Source organism: Myotis daubentonii, chromosome 3, assembly GCF_963259705.1.
Source record: "Myotis daubentonii chromosome 3, mMyoDau2.1, whole genome shotgun sequence".
Taxonomy (NCBI): domain Eukaryota; kingdom Metazoa; phylum Chordata; class Mammalia; order Chiroptera; family Vespertilionidae; genus Myotis; species Myotis daubentonii.
This window is the reverse complement of record NC_081842.1, coordinates 198,477,037-198,497,698: the sequence shown is the minus strand read 5'-3', so window position 1 is coordinate 198,497,698 and position 20,662 is coordinate 198,477,037. Positions and strand designations below refer to the sequence as shown.

Here is a 20,662-nt window from a genome sequence, read left to right as displayed (position 1 = left end):
CGTTTCCTGCCTGAACAAATGACAGAAGGAAGGTTCTCTGTAACCTTCACTCGTTCAAAACAGCACCTTGAAACGCTAAGAGAAGGATGTTATTTTAGGACTAGTTATGAATGTATCTTATGTTGTAAAAAATCATTTGAAAACTTTGGCCCTTTAATATCAGTTACAAATGAGCTGTCACATTGCACAGCCAATCGGCATGCACCCCAAATGCTGCGAGGAGGAGCCGGCGTCCAGGGAGTCTCAGCCTCCTCCCTGTGAAGACTGGTCCACTCCAGGTCTGGCTGGGCTCTCTCGTGTCCGGCTCACTCTGACTCCACTTAAATGTCACTGAGCCGGCCGGCCCCTCTTGGTAAGAGGCAGGCGGCTCCACTTGCCCTTTACCACTGCGAACAGCCTTCCGAGCGTTAGTTAGGAGCTATTTCCCAGGTGGGGCCCAAATATCCTCTATGCAGAATCTGCCCCTTCTCTCCCCTCCCCGCTTCAAACCAAACCATAGACTACTTGCTTTTTATTTTCCATTCAAACCCTTCTGCTTTTTTTCTGTCATCAAAAATGGGGCTCTATGTGATGAATTATTGGTTTACAAAATGTAAACAAAAAGATAATTTTCGATTGGCCAGTATGGCTCAGTGGTTCAGCGTCGACCTATGAACCAGGAGGTCACGGTTTAATTCCTGGTTAGGGTACATGCCCGGGTTGTGGGCTCAATTCCCCAGTGTGGGGCATGCAGGAGGCAGCTGATCAAAGATTTTCTCTCATCATTGATGTTTCTATCTCTCTCTCCCTCTATCTTCCTCACTGAAATAAAAGAAATAATAATTAAAAAGATGGTTTTTGACTGCTATTTTGACAGGTGAAACTTTGTTTTCTCTTTTTATGTAGCCGATGGTAAAATTTTCCACAGATGCATCTAGGGGTTGAGGAAGTCCCATTTATGACTCTTCTCTGTCCCCAGTCTTCCCTATCGAGTCAACATGACGGCAGGACTGAATCCAAGGGCTTTTGCTCTCAGGTTGGGGGACCACACATGGCAGAGGTCCTGGGGTGAGTGGGAGGAGCAGGGTGACTCACTTCTGCAGGTGGGCAGTGTGTCGCTCCACTGCCCGTTGGCCAGGCACTGGGACCCGGCAGCGCCCTCAGACACATAGCCAGGGTTACAGACAAACTTGACCACATCGTTGAGGTTAAACTGGTTGCCCTGAGTGAGGCCATTGATCGGATTGCCTGGGTGTCCACAGGTAATTGCTGTAACCAAAACAGAAGATAGGTAAGCCCTCCTGTTATTGCACATCCCCAAAAGTTCATCCTCCTCTCACCTGGCATGTCTCATGCCCATCAGTGAAGTTCAGCCATAAGTCTAACTTTAGTCTCTTCTGCTGCAGAACCTTTATTTCCTAAAATCCTCATGGGGACATTCCTTCTTCCTTGAAGGCATGTCTACAGCTTGGACAACTGGAGAGAAATCATCTGATGACTCCCCACAGGTCGAGAGGCCTGGATTGCAGTTCTCTGTCACCCAGCAACACAGTCCTGCCTCTCATCCCCGGGGCTCCCTGTCTCCACTCTTCATTGCTAGGTACACTGATGACTGCCCTCAGCTGATTGAGACCCACCCTAGTTCCCGGCCAATCTTGACAGGGCAGAGTCACTACTAACCAGGCCTGAACAGATTGGTCACTCCGCTAGACCAGTAACCAAGGCCAACCCCAGGGACCCAGAGTTGTTAGGAGATGGTGGGAGAGTGGGTTCACAGACCCACTGAAAGGCTATGTGAAATACTAGGTGTATGCAGTCAGCTTGGGAGAGGACCCCTCATTCTCACCAGGTTCACAAGGGGTCAGGACCCCCCTCCCCAAGGTTAAACACCACTCGTATAAAGTGAGAGACGAGTGCTGAGGACGAAAACCTTTGGGAGTAGCACCTTTTGAAGGGCAGATCCACCAAAACGCCTGCAAAGGAAACTGAAAGGCCCTTAGCAAAGTAGAAAAACAAGCTGGACAGGAGGTGGGAGTGTCACAGGAACCAGGGGGAGGCTTAAGAAATGTCAGGCACCCAGATAGGTCTGCTTCCTGGAGAACCCAAGCTGCAAAGGGGGGAGGGAGAAACACCACTAGGAAGGAAAACAGGCCCCCAGAGGCTCGAGCGCTTCACTGCGCTTGAGCACATGGACCACTAGAGCCAAATATCCTGAGAGCAGAGACAATGACACATTCGATTCATCTTTATCCTCAACACTTACTCACATGTCTGGCACATAGTAGGAATGTTTACTGAATGTAGTCTTACAGGCTGAGGGAAATTAATAGAAAGGGAAGATCAGCAGTAGAGAGGTAAAAACCGACTAAGCTCACTAAGGAGGCAGGAGGAAAGAAGATCCAGAGACTCAGTGGAGGACACAGCCTTGGGCCTGGAGAGTCTTCTACTGAGGTGAGAGGAAGGGGCAAGGATGAATGAAGACAAGGGCAGGTGTGTGGGCGGGGAAGCAGGACGGGGAAGAAGTTAGTCTTATGGTTCCTATTATTGCTGCACAATAGAAAGTGAGATTATATAGGTGGCTAATAACTATTGGGGTTTAAATACATTATTTCATTTAATCCTACAGCCCTGTGAGGTAGGCACCATCATTATCCTCAAGGGAAAATAGGGACACAGTTTCCTAGTGTTTCAGCTGAGTTTTGAACCCAGCTTCTCTGATTTCAGGCCATCTTAACGCTTTGCTTTTCAGCGGTTCTCAACCTGTGGGTCGCGACCCCTTTGGCGTTCAAATGACCCTTTCACAGGGGTCGCCTAAGACCATCCTGCATATCAGATATTTACATTATGATTCATAACAGTAGCAACATTACAGTTATGAAGTAGCAACGAAAATAATTTTATGGTTGGGCCACAAAATGAGGAACTGTATTTAAAGGGCCAGAAGGTTGAGAACCACTGCTTTAGCCACTTGCTGAGAACACAGGTGGAGGAGATGGAGTGTGGTTCTTCAGAAAAAAGGTGACATTGTACAACAGCTGTGTGGGAGTGGGCACGAGAGCTAACTCTGGAACTGAGGAAGGATTGCTGGAAATCTCTGAAGATGGTTGATATTGGAAACTTGAGTACATATATGAAGACAACTAACACGGTGCCTACCACAGAGTAGTCACTTATAAATATTTGTTCTTTCCTGTTCCAGATACTCCCCAAACTTCTGTGTTCCTGGAGACAATGGGGCTTGGGACATAAGATCCTGGATTCTGTGATGTGACAGGCGGTGGCATCACCAGCACCGCCATCATTGTCATCCTTACAATAACAGCAGCAGCCTCTGCTTGACATCTGTATCAGTCACTATTCTAATCATTTTATTATTTTTACTGTTCTGACCATTTAATATGTATTAATTTATTTACTTCTCATAATATTCTTTGAGGCGTCTGCATGTTATAGATGAGAAAACTGAGACCCTGTGAGGTAAACCAACTCATCTGAAGCCGTACAGCCCTATGACATATGGCGACAGACCTGGGATACGAACCCAGGCACTCTAAGGGCAGGGTCCGCCTGGCTAATACTTTACAGCCTTTCCATGTGGACCAGGTCTAACATATCCTCAGGTCAGGCAGACATTCTCCACCTAATTCTAGACACCAACATTCTCTATTCTTTATAACTCAATCTATTCACACACATTCTGTGCCAATTTCTTGAAGGCATTTGAAGTTTTTATCTCCTGAATGAAACCAAATATATTTTCTTTATGCACATCTGGAAGACAAAGTGAACAGAGATCGGCCTTGCTTTTGGTAAACTTAATCCTTTAGAAGCTATTAAGACCTACTTTCATGGATTTCTTACTGAGTAAGTTTCATTATTTTATTGCTCCATCTCATATACAGAAAGGCAAATGAAGAAAAAGAATTAAAAACAAAAACTGGCCTTACAAAAATTAAGAACACAGCCCTGCACTTTACACAAAGGCTTACTTTAGGGAGCATTAAAAAGTGAAGAATTTTCCGAATTACTTCAAGGCAGCTGAGAAAAATGATGGTCACCTAATCCAAAAAAATGCAGATGATCAAGAAGAACAAATAAAACTGTAGAAAGCCAGGCCTGCAGCATAACTAGAAGACAGAGAACGCTATAAACTTTAAATTATGTGTAAGGAGAAAAACAAACAGGCAACCCCGGCAGAACTATTCCTCATGCTGCTGAGGCAAGCCTGTGTGGAGACCCAGACTGCCTGGGAAGAGAAGAGAGAGGCAGGGGGAGGGCCACATCCTGCTCTAAAATCACTGCTAGAAACAGGACATTCATCTTCAGTACGGACATACTGAAGAAGGGTCTGGGACGTCAGGGTGCACTGACTACAGGGAAGGGGCAGGAGAGAGTGTGATTCTCCTCCTTGCTTCTAGAAGAAAAGAAAGGCAAACAGATAAAGGAAGTGAGAGAAGAAGAGAGGGGGAGGGAGATAGAGGTAGAGAAGAGCTATCCTCTGGAGAATGGGTAAGTAACAAAGGGAAAAATAAACAAAAAGGGGGAAACTTAAGGTCCTGCAATGACAAAAGAAAAGCAAACAAACAAAATGGAGGACAAACAACTTTTCCTTATCAAACACAAGAAAGCCTTTGATTAAAAAACAAGACATGTATCTGTCCAGTTTATTCACCACCACTTGCTGAAGATACTGTTATTACACAAGTGTAAATTTTTACTTTCTTTGTCATAGATTACTTGACCATATAAACAAGGGTTTATTTCTGGGTTCTCTATTCTGTTCCATTGATCTATATGTCTGTTTTTGTGCCATACCATACTGTTTTGATTATTATAGCTTTGTAGTATATAGTTTGAGATCAGGAAGCATGGTATCTCCAACTTTATTCATCTTTCTAGTTGGGGTCTTTGTGGCTCCATATAAATTTTAGGAATATTTAGTCTAGTTCTGAGAAGAATGATGTTGAAATTGCATTGAGATATGGAAGCAACTAGGTGTCCACTGATAGATGCTTGGATAAAGAAGAGGATGTATATATTCTATGGTATATTATGCAACAATAAAAAAGAATGAAATCTTGCCATTTGTGACAACATGAATGGATCTAGAACAGCCGTGGGCAAACTATGGCCCACGGGCCGGATCCGGCCGTTTGAAATGAATGAAACTAAAAAAAAAAAAAAAAGACCGCACCCTTTTATGTAATGATGTTTACTTTGAATTTATATTAGTTCACACAAACACTCCATCCATGCTTTTGTTCCGGCCCTCTGGTCCAGTTTAAGAACCCATTGTGACCCTTGAGTCAAAAAGTTTGCCCACCCCTGAGGGTATTATGCTAAATGAAATAAGTCAGGCAGAGGAAGACAAGTACCAAACCCAAGTACAAATGTGGTTTCATTTGTATGTGAAACCTAAAAAACCCCAACAAGACCAAAAACAAACAAACAAACAAGAAAAACAAAACAAAAACAGACGCACAGAAACAAAGACCAAAGGGATGGTTACCAAAAGGGAGGAGGGTATGGTTGGAAGGGGAAGCAGAATATAGCCAATAATATTGTGATAAGTTTGCACGGTGACAGATGATTACTGGAAGTAATGGGGTGATCACTTTGTAAAATATAAAAATGTCAAATCACTGTATTGTACACCTGAAACTAATATAACCAATATATGATTGTATACCAACTATACTTAAATGAAAAAATAAATTTAAGACAAAGCAATCATATTCTGCTACATTGACCGAAGGGGGACTTTTGTAAACCTTCGGAAAGTCACAAAATGAATAGAAAACATCAGCCTAAATCTATACAGAACTATGATAAAAAGAAAACAGAAAGAAATCAAAACATCTCAGTTGATGAAAATCTCCTCATCAAAAACAAAACACATGAAACATAAGAAAACTGTAACAACACTCTAAACTGAATTAAATATTAATATATAAGCATTTGGAGATATGAAAAACCATCTTAAGAATCAGAAAATAAAAAAAACTAAAGCAAGACATGGAGAAAACATGGGAGAAAATTAAAAGGTAATTGATGCTGGAAAGAATTGGAGAAAAAGACAAAATTACCTCAGAAAGAAAGATTAAATTATAAGAGAGAGAATATTATGAAATTGTAATTTACCAAGAGGTATTTATGAAAGTCAAAGAAAGAAATAGTGACCAAGGATTTTATGTACAATCCAGCTATCCTTCAGGTTTTAAGGTTCAGATAACAGTTTTAAACAAGCAAGAACGTGGGGAACATTGTGCAAAGGAGGCATTATTGAGGAATCCACTGAGAGACTCAGCTTGATCCAGCTAGGAGGTAACTGAGCAAACTTCAGCTGCACTGGTGAGCTTTTCATATATTTAATGGTAGACCTAGGAGTAAAATGAAGGTAGGGAGAAGGGCACAGCGATATTACATAAACACTATAATAAACCTTTTATGTTCTGACAAAGTAGAAATAATGCAACGAAAGATGGAAGGGGAAAGGAGTGAGGACCGGGAAGAAGAACAGGCTCATTGATTATTGTATAGTCCATACGTGAAAGCTAATGGCAATAAGATGTTATAAGAACAAAATGGGCCGAAACCGGTTTGGCTCGGTGGATAGAGCGTCAGCCTGCGGACTGAGAGGTCCTGGGTTCGGTTCCGGTCAGGGGCATGTACCTGGGTTGCGGGCACATCCCTGGTGGGGGATGTGCAGGAGGCGGCTGATGGATGTTTCTCTCTCGTCGATGTTTCTGACTCTCTCTATCTCTCTCCCTTCCTCTCTGTGAAAAATCAATAAAATATATTAAAAAAAAAAAAAGAACCAAATGGTGTTTGTGATGTTAAGGATGAAAGTAAATACTATAAGCTTAAAATCAGGCACAAGTGCAATTCAAATAAAAAATATTACAAGTGACAGGAAAGGCATTTTTAAAGGCTAAAACCACAACCTATAATGCAGATATAATAATTATGAATATCTACGCACCAAATAATACAGTGACTACCTGTATGTAGCATAAAATACAGGAAATGCAAGGAGAAATAGATAGCAGCACACTAATAATAGAAAACTTTAAAACACACTTCTCAGAACAAAATAGGTCAAGCAGACAAAAAAAATAAGTGTACATAAGGCATAAACAACATAATCAATAAGGCACATCTCATGACTATATAAGAAATTTACACCTTAATACACTTTCTTCTCAAATGTACATGGGACACTCATAACAACTGATCAAATATTAAGCCACAAAGAGATCATCAGTAAATTCTAAGAAATAGAATATTATGTACAATGCAGTAAAATTAGAACTAAATAAAACAATAAAAAGTAAAAAGGTCCTTCACCGGAATTAAAAAAATACTCTTCTATATAAAAACTTCTTGGTGAAAGGGGAAATTAATACTAAAATTGCAAAATTTCTGATAAATAATAAAACATGAATTATTGTAATCTATGGGATATGATTAGAATAGTGACCAGAAGAAATTTCATAGTCCTACATACTTATATCCACGACATGCAATAAAAATGAAGGAATGGAAATAAGTGAATTAAATTTCCAACTCAACAGATAAAAAATGAATAAAAAAGTTAACCCAAAGAAATCACAAGGGAAGAAATAATAAAGGTGAAAGCAATAATTAGTGATATGCAGAAAATTCAAAGTAATGCATCTTTGTAAAAAGCATACATGCATATAAGCATAACCCGTGGGCACAGTCAGTAGGGGGGTGAGGGCTTGTGCTGGGGGGTGGGGGTGGGAATGAGTGGGGAGAGGTCAATGGGGGAAAAAGGATTCATATGTAATTCTTTAAACAATAAAGGATTAAAAAAAGTATGCTAAACCTCTGCTAACCTAACCAAGAGGACAAGGGGAAAGTCCACGTTGAATCTGAGCCCATGACTAGGGAGAGTGGGTAACATACTTACGCACACAGAAAGGGGTCTTGCCCGACCAGTGGTGATCCTGCTGGCAGATGCGCACGGACATGCCGATCAGGCGGAAGCCGGCGTTGCACTGATACACCACGCTGCCCCGGTAGTTGTAGTTCTCCCCATTGATGTGTCCGTTGACAATGGGCTCAGGGGTCCCACAGTGTCCGGCTTTGATGGGGGACAGGGAAAGAGTGTAAATCAAAGAGGAACTTATAGAAAGTGAGGTGGGGCTTGGTCAGGGTTGGGGGAGACAGGGATGGTGGGGAAAAGGACCAAGTTACCCAACCACCCGTTGTTTTCCCACTTCCCCCTGACAGTAGCTGACCAGGAGTGACTTCAGGCAGCCTAGACATGATAGAAATGGTGTTGAAGACTTGACAACCCAAATTTCAAGGTTGCATCCCATATGACCACCCATGCCGGACCCTTAGTTTCTGTGTCTAGATGCAGGTGAGAAATTATCACTGTTTCCTCCCTGCACACACACATCGGCCCCATTTTTTCTCATCAACTGAGCATCTACCAAATGGAGGGCACAGTGGTCTACAGTGAGGCAGTCAAAGCCTGGCTGTGTAGAGAATAACTATGTAAATCCATTCTTCCTTCTCCTTGAGTGGCAAGGCCCATAGAAGATGTCAACCCAGGGGCGTTATCTTTATTCAATGGGGATTGGGTAGAGCATACTCCTAGCATTTCCACTCGCATCCTTGGCTCTGCGTGAACACGACACGGGCCAGAGACAGAGGGAGGGAAGCACGGGGCACGCTGGAACAGACTGTCCAACCTGTGCTATTCGGTTTGTGCAGCTGGGACCCTCCTTTGCACTTGAGGTGTCCAAGTGAGGAGTGAGAGGGGAGAGAGCCTTAGGCTAAGGTTTAGGCAGGGGATGAGCAAACCATGCGGGAAATAATGACTTGGTTCTTTGTAAGCCAGGTTTTTCATGTCTTTATGAGTTTAACATTGTTCATTTTATATATATAAGGTATAGAATAAGCAAGTAACCGAAATATATTTCTGTATTATATGTGTAAAATACATATAGGTGTAAATTTGCTACTACATCGTATATAAGGTGTTTTAGGTCTGTCACAGGGCTGTGTCTCTGTACGTTGCCCTGCAGGTGGACACTTGGGCTTCCCCCATCATTCAGGGGCCAATAAGAAGGGGCAGTGTGTTTGAGCAGAATGAGAACCCCTCAAAGACTTGTCTCTTCAGACTTTAAGTTGTTCTCATTCTTTTGGGTGCCTCAAGAGAAGCTAGTTTAGGATTTTAGTCATGGTGGATGCCCAATAGTTGGTGTTTGGATGAGGCATTTTAGGGAAGTAGGTAAAACGGTACTGTTCTAAGACTGGGATCCCACTTTGGAAAGATGTAACCTGTCCTGAGGAGGGAACAGAGGGCAGGATAGGCCTGGGGAGGTCGCTCACCAAGGCAGCGGACTTCAGAGCCACTCCAGAGCCCGTTGGCCATGCACTCCCGCACCCTGGAGCCCACCAGCGTGTACCCAGAATTGCAGGAGAAGATGGCTGTTGCCCCGTAGACGGACAGCGTCCCGATGCGGTGCCCATTGGGTGGGATGGGGAGTTCTCCACAGGAGATGACTAAAAGGATAACGAAATGCTCGGTAAGCCAGCTGCTGGCACAGACCCTCAGCTGCTGGCCCCCTTCAGGTTGCCTGGTTGCAGAGGAGGGACACGTGCTGTTCCTGATTAGCAAGAATATGACAAAAAGAGGATCTGTCTAGCCTTACCTTGCTGGGACTCACGACCAGAATACGGGTCATGACTGTGCTTTGTGTGATGTTGCACTGGAGCAGGGATTCTCGACTGAGGTGCTGCTAGAAGCACCCAAGGAGCTTTAAAAATGCCCAGGCTGCACTCTGCACCCGTGACTCACGACCTCTGGCCCAGGCACGTGCATTTAAAAAGTCCGGTGGTCAGAAGTGCACTCTGCTGAGGAACCACCCGACTAGAGAAACAGCAATTCAGTGGCCTGCTCCTTGGTGTTCTCAGCAGACACTGCAGATCAATTTCCTTGTAATTTCTGCTGAGCTCAGCACTGCAGGTAGCCACCGGCTGGCATATGGGGTGAGACCCAAGAGCCAAGGCTGCGTTGGAATGTGAGCCCCTTCACTGCCATCGGCTGTTTCAGGCTCATGACTCGGCCACACGCATGGTTATATTCTACCACGGAGTCTGCACTTGGCTGATAAGACAACAGCGTCTTGGGTCATAGGTGTTGGGAAGACACCACTCCTCTTCGTCTCGAACTTCCCAGGGCTCACTGACAGGCTATCTCCACCTCTTCCTTTACAAACACACTCCTTATCGACTAGGTAAATGTCCTGAGTGCACTCCACCACAGTGGATGCTGCGGTGAACCACAGAGACTCCCATTCGGGATGGAAGGATCTATTTCCCCAGCTGCTGGCACAGGCCCTCAGCTGCTGGCCCTCTTCAGGTTGCCTTGGGTGAAGAGTCCTCCCACCTAAAGACGTGCTCTCTCCCTGCGGCAGCCTGCACCTAATGCTTCGTCAGGGTAGAGGTACAAAGGCACCGGGGGACAACTGTGACAATTCTGCAGGGCCACCCCAGCTTCAGAGCTCCCCGTGGGTCGGCTGAGACCTTCAGCACTGCTGTACCAGAGCCCACTCCGCTGCCTCCCAGTCCCGTTCCCTTCCCTTCCACAGGGCGGGGTCCCCGGAGCACTCCCTGATAAACCTCTGTCCTAGAGTGGCTTCCCGGGGGCCCTGAATTTTGAAACTATTGTGAAGAACTGAAGAAAAACAGGTTGCCATGGAGAAGTTGCGGCAGACACACTTATGTGGCCTGTCCCTTGTGCTATGCCCATTCCTCCTGCACACACTCCCCTTCCAGGTCTTTTCACACCCCATTATCACTGTGTCCTTATTTGTCTGCCTCTCCAGCGGATGACAAGCTCCTTGCGGGCAGGAACCACAAACTTTTATCTTCATAACTCTTTAGTACCTGGCATGAGTGCTGAATAAATAAATTAGTGGATGCTCACCTGGCCAAAGGCAGTTTTTTAGATAAGATGACAAGATGCTAAGAAGTATTTCCTTAAAGTAGTAAGCATCTCCCCGGCTCCTGATTCTAGGTGTGTATTAAAAAAGGGGTACGTTGTAATCCCAGGTGATACCCCTCTTCTCCCCTTCCCTACACATGAGACAGTTCAGGTAGGAGGCACTGAGCCAAACTTGCCCACCCTCCCGTCCTGGGCTTACTTTGGCAGGTGGGCATGGAGTTCCCGAGGCTCCATTTGCCATTGGCCTGACAGCGGATGACCCTCTGCCCAGTGTAGTAGTAGCCAGGGTCACAGATGAGCATCAGCTGGGCCTGGAACTGGTACTGCGTCTCAAAGATGAGCCTCCATCGGCCGTGTTCCACCCCGATGCCACCGACATCGGGACAGGTCACAGCTGGGTAGACAAGGAGTGGCGAGGAGGATTCATTAATTAATTGTGTGAGACACAGTGGCACGAGTCCATAGCTGGGGACTGGCAGACAATAATGAATCCAAGAGTCTCCAGTCCCCAGGCAGGTCCGGTAATGCATGAACTGGGCTGGGTGGGAATGTGGCGAATGTGGACCAGCAGACCTGCACCCCCACCAAAGAAGGGAGGTGGTATTCAGTCAATGCTGACTGTCGGATGTGAGGCTGCAAGTTCTATTTGGTCAGATCTTCATTTTTAAAGAAAAACTACAAATATGAATTTTTATATAAAATTTCCTGATTTTAAAGTGTTGGAGGACAATGAGTAATTTTTATAAATCATACTATAGGCCAAAGAAACAAAACAAAACAAAAGAAAGACACATGGCCCATTTAGTTGTGACTTTATGACTTTGGCCTTAAACTCGAACTGTACCTCTGCCATTTTAGAGTTTTGTGATCAAAGTACATTCGTGCAAACGGTCTTACAGTTTTTCCACCTAAAAGGAAGTGGAGCAGGTCACTCCTAAATTCTATGGTGCTTTATGGGAGCAACTCAGGGTGCAATGGTTATCAATGACTTGAAATTATTTTCAAAAAGTTGGTGGATGACACTATTCACCTGTCTCTGCTCCCTGAATCCCCAACCTCCATGTTCATGCTTCTTCCCGTCACTGGGTCTGTAGCTCACTCCTTGCAGGAATCTTTTCAGCTCCGTACCCAGCCCTCCTTACACCTGCCTCCCCTGCCCAAGGACTCACGGACACACTGGGGAGGGACGTTGTGGTTGCTCCACAGGCCTGTCTCCAGACACTCTGCGGTGGCCTCGGCACCTGCCTGCAGGTGGTAGCCTTCGCTGCAGCTGTACACAGCCTTGGTCCCCACGGTGTACTCCTTGCCAAACACCATTCCATGCTTGGGAGCCTCCGGAAGCCCACAGGAAAGAGCTAGCACAGGGAAAAGGTCATGAACGTGTCTGATTCAAGCAGTGTTCTGAGAACACATTTACCTCTCTTCTCCCGACACCCTAATGAAATTATAATGAATACTAACAAAAGAAAAATCGTATTTGTTGTTGTGTTAATCTTCAACAGAGGATACTTTCCCACTGATTTTTTTTTTTTTTTTTTTTTTTTAGAGAGTGAAAGGGATGGGGAGAAACACACAGAGAGAAACATCAATGTGAGAGAGACACATTGATTGGTTGCCTCCTGAATGTGCCTCAACTGGGGCTGAGGATTGAGCCTGCAACCAAGGTACATGCCCTTGACCAGAATCAAAACCGGGACCCTTCAGTCCAAGGGCCCATGCTCTATCCAGTGAGTCAAACCGGCTAGGGTGGAAAATCTTCGTAGCAACAAAAAAATTATGAGGATCACCAGCAGAGGAGAGTTCAAAAAGAATTTCGGAAGACAAAGTGCAGCTAGAAGTGTTCTGCTGGATTAAATGGTGCCAAGACTCTGTAGACCAAACTGAGTACATGGGAGGGAGCTATGGGGTGAGACGGGTTCTCTGTCCCTTCCCACGAGTGCAGTGCAGAGGCATTCAGGCTAAATAGAGAGGGTTTTCTCTCCCATTTGAGGAACAAACAAGAACAAACAGAAACAGAAAACCAAAAACCCCCCAAAAAACTCCCTTGAGAGAATTAAGGCTGCTGCAGTGTGAGTTGGCACCCCAGCATAAAGCTCTTTCAATTCTAGGACTGAAGGGCTCTCACACCTGACAGGCTGCCCTTCTGCCTGCTCATCTCTGCAGCATATGCAGCTCAACTTCCTGTTCATAGGGGAGACCTGGTGGGCGAAGGTATCTATATGTATTAACAACAAAGGTAGCTCACATCTGCTGCCTGAAAAAAAATCAACCTAGCTTTTACTTTAAAATATGGACAAGCAAAGCTCACTATACATATGAAGAAAAACAGCAGCACAAAACACATAAATATAAGATTGAAAACAGGGGAAAATGTCTCCCTGAGGAGGCAGAGCTAACTCAGGAAATTGAAGATATATAATCTTTAAGCTCTGGCTAGTGTATCTTGAGAAAATCAAGATGACATACTATATTTGTTACACGAGAACAGAGTGCTTTGGAAAAAAAAGAACAAGAAAGAGGTCTTTTATTTTAAAAGATATGATAACCAAAATAAGCATTCAATAGAAGCATTGGAGATTAAAATGAAAGGGAATTTCTGAGACTATAGACCAAAAAGACAAAAACTGAAAATGATTAGAAAAGGCCGAAAGCACAGAGGACCAATCCAGGAGATCCAACATCTAATGGGCCAGAGTTCCAGAAAGAGCGAACAGAGCAAGTGGAGGGATGGAATTATCACAGATGGAAATTTCCCAGAGCTGATGAGACACACAAGTCTCCAGAATGAAAGGGAGCCAAAGGGATGCCTTCTAAGGTTCACTGTCATGGAATTTCAGAAGACCAAAGACGGATAAATTCCTATAAAGAGAGAGAGAGAGAGAGAGAGAGAGAGAGAGAGAGAGAGAGAGCACATCCCTGTGAAGGAATGAGAATCAGCTCATCATCAGACCTCCCATCAGCAACAACGGATGTCCAAAGATAACAGAACAATGCCTTTACATTTCTGAAGGAAATTACTTTAACATATAATTTTACAGTCAACATACCTAGCATGTGTGAGGGTAAACATAATGATATTTTCAGATATTTAAAGACTTATAACATTGATCTCTCATGAACCTTTTCTGAGGAATTTCCTTAAGGCTATATACTCCATCAAAAAGGGCATAAAAACCAACGAAGGGCAAGATGTGAGATATAAACAATGATAGAGCTGACTCAGGAGTATGGAGAAAAGAAATCTCAAGATGACAGCTGGGCATGGCCAAGATCATTGTTTTATAAGGAGCAGGGCAACACGATGTTTGTGGGAGAAACATACATTACTTAGGCAAGAGTAGCCTGTGTGGTCTTTGAAAGAAATGAACACTTACAAGCCCCGCTTGCCCCTTGACAGTTCAGGAGCTCTTACAGATGTGATACTAATCAGGGTGCCCACTACTGTCCCTCATCCACCCCTACTTCTGCACCTAGGCTAGAGCTGAGGCCGCCTTCCCTCAGAGTCGGACGAAGCTCGAGCAGAAGTAAATCCCATTCACACTGGCTAACAATGATGCCGAGGCTACTAGAATTTCTAGAACCAAGAAGAGGAGTAGGTCAAGGACTCCGTTATGGTAATAAAATGGAGGACGATGGACTGTCCAAGGGAGTGGGGTTAAAATACCCAGACAGGAGAAAACTAAGATGGCGGCATAGATAAACACCGGGAAATTGTCGCCTCACACAACAATTGAAGAATGCCGCAAGGGTCAGAGCAAACATCGTCCAGAACAACAGGAAGGCTGGCTGAGTGTAATTTCTACAACTAGAAGAAAAGAGGGGCACGCTGAGAGCCAGAGGAGCTGCGGAGGTGAAGTGCAGAGGTAAGGCGGCGGCTCGCGCATGCGGAAAGGGGGTGGCGCCTGAGGACGCGGCTGTCTTTTTGAATCACAAGCTCCCGACTGCTCTGAACTCCGGTTCCAGCGGGTCTCTGGGGACCCAGGGCTCATACGGGGAGAGGCTAGTCTGTCAGGCGGCAGTGGGCGAACTTGAGGGCAGCTTTCCCTCAGAGGTGCTTGCAGCCATTACCGGGACACTGAGACGCGCGACTTCGGGCACGGAGAATCACCATAGCTGCTTTCACCGCCCTTTGACTCCCTGAGACCCCGCCCCACCCAGGCTGCGGCAGAGGCTTTTGCATGTGAATGTACCTAACTGCAGCCCAGCCAGGCAGACCCGGAACTTCCAAGAGAAGGCCCAAGGCCCCGCAGCAGCTTGCATTGCTTCACAGCTGAGCCTCTTCGTGGCTCCTGCTGTGTGGCCTCAGGCAGGGGCTGAATTAGCACCTCCTTAGATACAGGAGCCACTGTACCCAATGGTCAGAGGGGGACCATTCTCCCACTTCAGACACAGCTGATTCCCACAGCCAATTGGCCTGGAGGTCAATTCCTCCCAGTGATCCTACAACAACCAAGGCACCAAGAGTGCACCAAGAGTGTCCACCTCAGGTAACTGGGGAGGCTGAGCCACTGGGCCCTACAGGACACCTGGCGCGCAGGGCCACTCTATCAACACAGGGAAGCAGCCAAAATGCGGAGACAAAGAAAAAGGTCACAAATGGCAGAAACGGAGGAAAGCAAACGACTGGATATAGAGTTCAAGGCCACGTTTATAAGGTTTTTCAAGAATTTTATGGAAACCGCTGATAAATTTAATGAATCCCTCAAGGAGTATAGTGAGACCATGGAGGACATGAAAAAGGACCAACTAGAAATTAAGCATACACTGACTGAAATAAAGAATAATTTACAGAGATCCAACAGCAGACAAGAGGATCCCAAGAATCAAGTCAAAGATTTGAAATACAAAGAAACAAACAATACCCAACCGAAAAAGAAAAAAGAAAGGAGATTCAAAAAAATATGAAGATAGTGTAAGGAACCTCTGGGACAACTTCAAGCGTACCAACATCAGAATTATAGGGGTACCAGAAGGAGAGAGAGGGCAAGATATTGAAAACCTTTTTGAAGAAATAATGACAGAAAAATTCCCCTACCTGGTGAAAGAAATGGACTTACAAGTCCAGGAAGCGCAGAGAACCCCAAACAAAAGGAATCCAAAGAGGACCACACCAAGACACATCATAATTAAAATGCCAAGAGCAAAAGATAAAGAGAGAATCTTAAAAGCAGCAAGAGAAAGACAGTCAGTTACCTACAAGGGAGTACCCATTCGACTGTCAGCTGATTTCTCAACAGAAACCATGCAGGCCAGAAGAGAGTGGCAAGAAATATTCAAAGAGATGAATAGCAAGAACCTGCAACCAAGATTACTTTATCCAGCAAAGCTATCATTCAGAATGGAAGGTCAGATAAAGAGCTTCACGGATAAGAAAAGGCTAAAGGAGTTCATCACCACCAAACCAGCATTATATGAAATGCTGAAAGGTATTCTTTAAGAAGAGGAAGAAGAAAAAGGAACTCTTACCATTTGCCACAGCATGGATGGAACTGGAGAGCGGATAAATACCACAGGATCTCACTCATTTGTGGAATATAATGAACAACATAAACTGATGAACAAGGACTGATCCAGAGACGGAGAGGCATTGATTGGACTGTCGGGCCTTGGAGGGAAGGTAGGGGAGGGTGGGGGCAAGGGGGAAAGATCAACCAAAGGACTTATATGCAAGCATATAGGCCTAACCAATGGACACGGACAACGGGGGGGTGAGGGGATGAGCGGGGGTGGGGGGGGGTGGGGGGTAGAGGGTACACATATGTAATATCTTAATCAATAAAAAATATTAAAAAAAAATACCCAGACAGGAATGATTCAAAGATTCGATGTGGACAAAGATTGGACAAAAGAGGAGGGTCAGGAATGGAGGGAATGAGGAAGTACGGGAGCGTTTGAATATGATGATCTTTCAATGCCCGAACAGCAAGCCGAGCCCCTGCAATGGTACTGGGTTAGCGAAATTGTCGTATCTTTTCAACCGACTGCTTTGTTTCCTGGAGCCTTTTGGGAAGAAACACTTAGAGTCCCACTGCCTTGTTGCATGGGGAGTCTATCTGGAGGCAGCGAGTGAAGGCAGCGGGCAGCAGCCACTTCCCTCGGCCCCGGCCTGCCTTTCTCCTGTGGATAACCAAGAAGACAAAAGGTAACTTCTGAGCGACTAAAAGCCTGTTTCCTGATCTCCATGGCAAAACGCAGTCCCCCAAGACCCAGGTAAGTGGGACACTTCCTGTGGGCCAGAGAGGAGGGGACAGAATGTGGAACTTGTGGTGGAATAATATCCCTAAGGGAGAGAATATGTCGTGAGAGAAAGGGCTGGGAGGGGAGAGAAAACAGTAGGAAACATTGACTCTTTAAATGGGATTAGTTGTTGGTGGAGAAGTCCTGGTCTGGAAGCAGCAATGGCGAACGGGAAGAATGCCCTGGGCTATGCGGGACATGGATGCTGACGCGCACCTCTGGAAAGGGACACAGCATCCCTGTTCTCAGAGGAGAGCCACGGTCTCTGTGGAGGGAGGAAGTGAACAGAGCCCTCTGGGAAGGGACCAAGCGTGTATGCTTGTTGGCCACGGAGCCAGGAGTCCAGAGAGCACCGAGGGAATGGCTGGGAGGGAGGGCGGCAAAGGGAAGCCTGGGTAGGGATGGGGAGAAGCACAGAGCATAATGAGGATGAGTGGACAGAGCCTAGAGGGGCTTAATTCGGGGAAGTGACAAAAGATAAAAGACATGAGAGACAAGGTCAGTTTCAATAAAAGCTGTGGAAAAAGATGATGCCTGATACAGTTAGAAACGGGAAGACCAAAGCCAAGTGTCATTTGCCACTTGTGGACAGTCAATTCTCCGTGACCTTTGCTTAGGGCATCAAACAGAATTCTAATGACACATTGTTTCGGGTCTTTGAGAAGGCCCGGGCCCAGGCAGAAGGCGGAGAGGGTCAGAGATGAGATATCATTAAACAGTGTGGCCCACGCTGGGGACCAAAGAACAAGAACATAAAACATCACTGTGATTTCCTGTGTTTGCCTCTATCACTGGCAAGGGTCTTTTCTGTTTTTAATGTGGTACATAATGATGAGAATGTAGGAGAAAAGACAACTTTCAGGAGGGCAATAAGTATCAACAGCTGTAGATTTCGCATAGGTTATGACTTAACAATCTCATTTTGGGGAATTCATTTTAAGAAATAAATGTGGATGTTCATAACAATGGAATTATAAAAATTTTAATAGCAGCACTTACAGTTGCAAAAAAAAAAAAAAGAAATTCAAATGGCCAACAATAAAAGACTTGAATAAATGTCAGTTTTCCCACAATGCTATGCAACCACTGAGAATAATGATGAGGAAGTGTATTTGAATATATGATGGATGTTACTATCGAGAGTTTTGGATATTGATGGTGCCATTTCTGTAAACAATGTATAAAAGACGAAAAGAAATGTGTTCCATGTTAACAGTGGTGATCTCAATTGATGGGATTATAGGTCATTTTCACTTTTTTCTTTGGTATTATCTATAGGTGTTTTTTTTTTTTTTCCAGATTACTAGTCTGAATGTATATTACTTTAAGGAAAAATAATCCCATAAATTATCAAAGGCAACACATGCAAACTGCCTGGTGCACATCGCAGGCCTGATGGCTGGTGGCTGAGAATGGTGATGGACACTGTTCCACCCTGTTTTCCTCCCTCCTCTCCTCTCCGACCTGGTGCTTCGGCCAGCCCCAACTGGTTCCCATGCCTTGTTTCTCTCAGTTCTGCACTTTGACAAATGCTCTTGCTGTTGGCTAGCATGCTTTCCTTGCCAATGCCTGGGCCCAACCTGCTTGCTCTCTGAGCCCGAGCCCAAGCGTGCTTCTTCTGGAGGCCTCCCTAGCCGTCCAGGAGGAGGTAGGTCCCTTCTCACCTCTGGCTCTTCAACGTGGCTTCTACTCCTGACACAGCCCTTCCTTCCTCGGTCACTTTGCATCTGTGTGGCTAATCCCATCTCCCTCTTGCTCTGAAGACACTGAGACTGTGCTTTATGCATATGCATATCCCCAGGGCTAAAGATATTGTGGATCTTCAATCTATGGTTCCTGAGAGGATGACTTAATTACCAATGAGGAAGCCTGCATGTGGATATGATTGGACCTGGGACAAACCCAAGATGTGAGTAGGATCAGAGACACCTGTTATCCCTTCCCACCTGCTTCTCACCTTGACAGAGAGGAACGGCCTCACTCCACAGGTAGTAGCCCTGGGGATGCCTGGTACAAATGGCCATGCTGTGTCCCACCAAGCGGTAGCCGGCATTGCAGCCAAAGTGGACGGAGCCTCCGGGCTGGGTGCTGGTCTGGCCCAGGAGGAAGCCGTGGAGTGGAGCCCTGGGCAGGCTGCAGTAGGGCGCTGAACAAGAGGAGGAGGTCAGGGACCACGCACAGGTGGGAAGACAGACAGACATGCTCCGTCCTACTCGCTGTCCCCATTCTTCCCCCACTTCCCTGTCTTCCCCATGGCCAAGTCCACTGCTATCTGAGTGGTCTTGCGTGGCTGATACTGAAAAATGGCCAAACAGTTAAAGGAAAGAAAACAGAAGGGGAGGGGAGGGGAGGGGACGGGAGGGGAGGGGAGGGGAGGCAGGGGAGGGAAGGGAAGGGAAGGGAAGGGAAGGGAAGGGAAGGGAAGGGAAGGGAAGAAAACATGAAGCATTGGGTACCCTTCTCGGCCTTAGCTGTGCAGCTAAGTTCAGGCTCTCGAATCCCATCAACTCCCAGAGACACAGAAACAGAACCAATGGAGTCAGTCGAGTCTGACTCGGACACGCTCCTGAAGCTCATTCATCTCCAGTCTCCTCGCCTGTCTACTGGGATGGGTCATGTTTACCCATAGGTTTTTGGGCATTTAAATAGGATTGTGTTTGTAAAAGCCCCCAGCCCAGTGCTCAATAACCGGTCCTCCTCCTTTGTTCTGTTCTGGAGGGTGAGGGAGAGGGAGCTGGGGCAGTCAGCACACAGAACCCACAGTCCCGATCCCCTCAATGTATGGCTCTAAGTTATTTCATTCACTAAGTCAGCAAATGGGTCTGGAGTGTCCATTATGTGTCTGGTGCTGTTCTAAGTGCTGGGAACACAAGTGAGAAACAGACAAAAATCCCAGCCACAGAGAACCTGCAATCAAAGACCCTGCTGAGGGGTCCTCAGAGAAGCAAGTGCCCCTTGTTGCTCTGAGAGTCCCTGGCTGGGTCTCCCAGGGGGGCACGGGCTAAGGGGGAATAAGCGTGTCAGGCCCGTACTACATCCTCCCATGGTGAGGTCCTCGTGTCCCTCTGCTGGCGAATGTGTCTTAAATGCCCTCCTTCCAAGCCCGACGTGCTTCCCTCTCCCGCTCTGCCGCCTGCGTCCTGTGTATATCATATTTACGTGTCTACCTCAGTCAAGAACAAGGCTCTCAGTTATACAATAGACTTAATCACAGTGATAGAGGCATTTGAAATTACACAAGTCTACTGTATTTTAATTAAGTGCTAATTGCTTCACCGTGTGATTAATTCATTTTGTACTTGGCGTATGTATTGTAATTACAACTGACTCATTACCTCCAAACATGTGGTTAGTCTTTAAAGACATCATGGAAAGGGCAACTCCTTAATGGCTTTCAGTTCCTAGTTTAGCAACCAGCATAATGAACTGCTACTCAATGGCTATGTTTCCCTTTTGCGTGAG

The 20,662-nt window shown here is 45.6% G+C and overlaps 1 protein-coding gene across 1 annotated transcript in view; it reads right to left on the bottom strand.

Moving 5' to 3' along the window:
- CSMD2 (CUB and Sushi multiple domains 2) overlaps nt 1–20,662 on the bottom strand; it is a 565,161-nt gene that overhangs the window by 38,999 nt on the left and 505,500 nt on the right. Inside the window, exons 49-53 of the mRNA XM_059686241.1 lie at nt 19,158–19,346; nt 12,133–12,318; nt 11,163–11,357; nt 9,346–9,519; nt 7,913–8,086 (exon numbers count right to left, since the gene is read on the bottom strand). Of these exons, the coding sequence (XP_059542224.1) occupies nt 7,913–8,086; nt 9,346–9,519; nt 11,163–11,357; nt 12,133–12,318; nt 19,158–19,346 (918 nt within the window). The remainder of the gene's footprint in view (nt 1–7,912; nt 8,087–9,345; nt 9,520–11,162; nt 11,358–12,132; nt 12,319–19,157; nt 19,347–20,662) is intronic.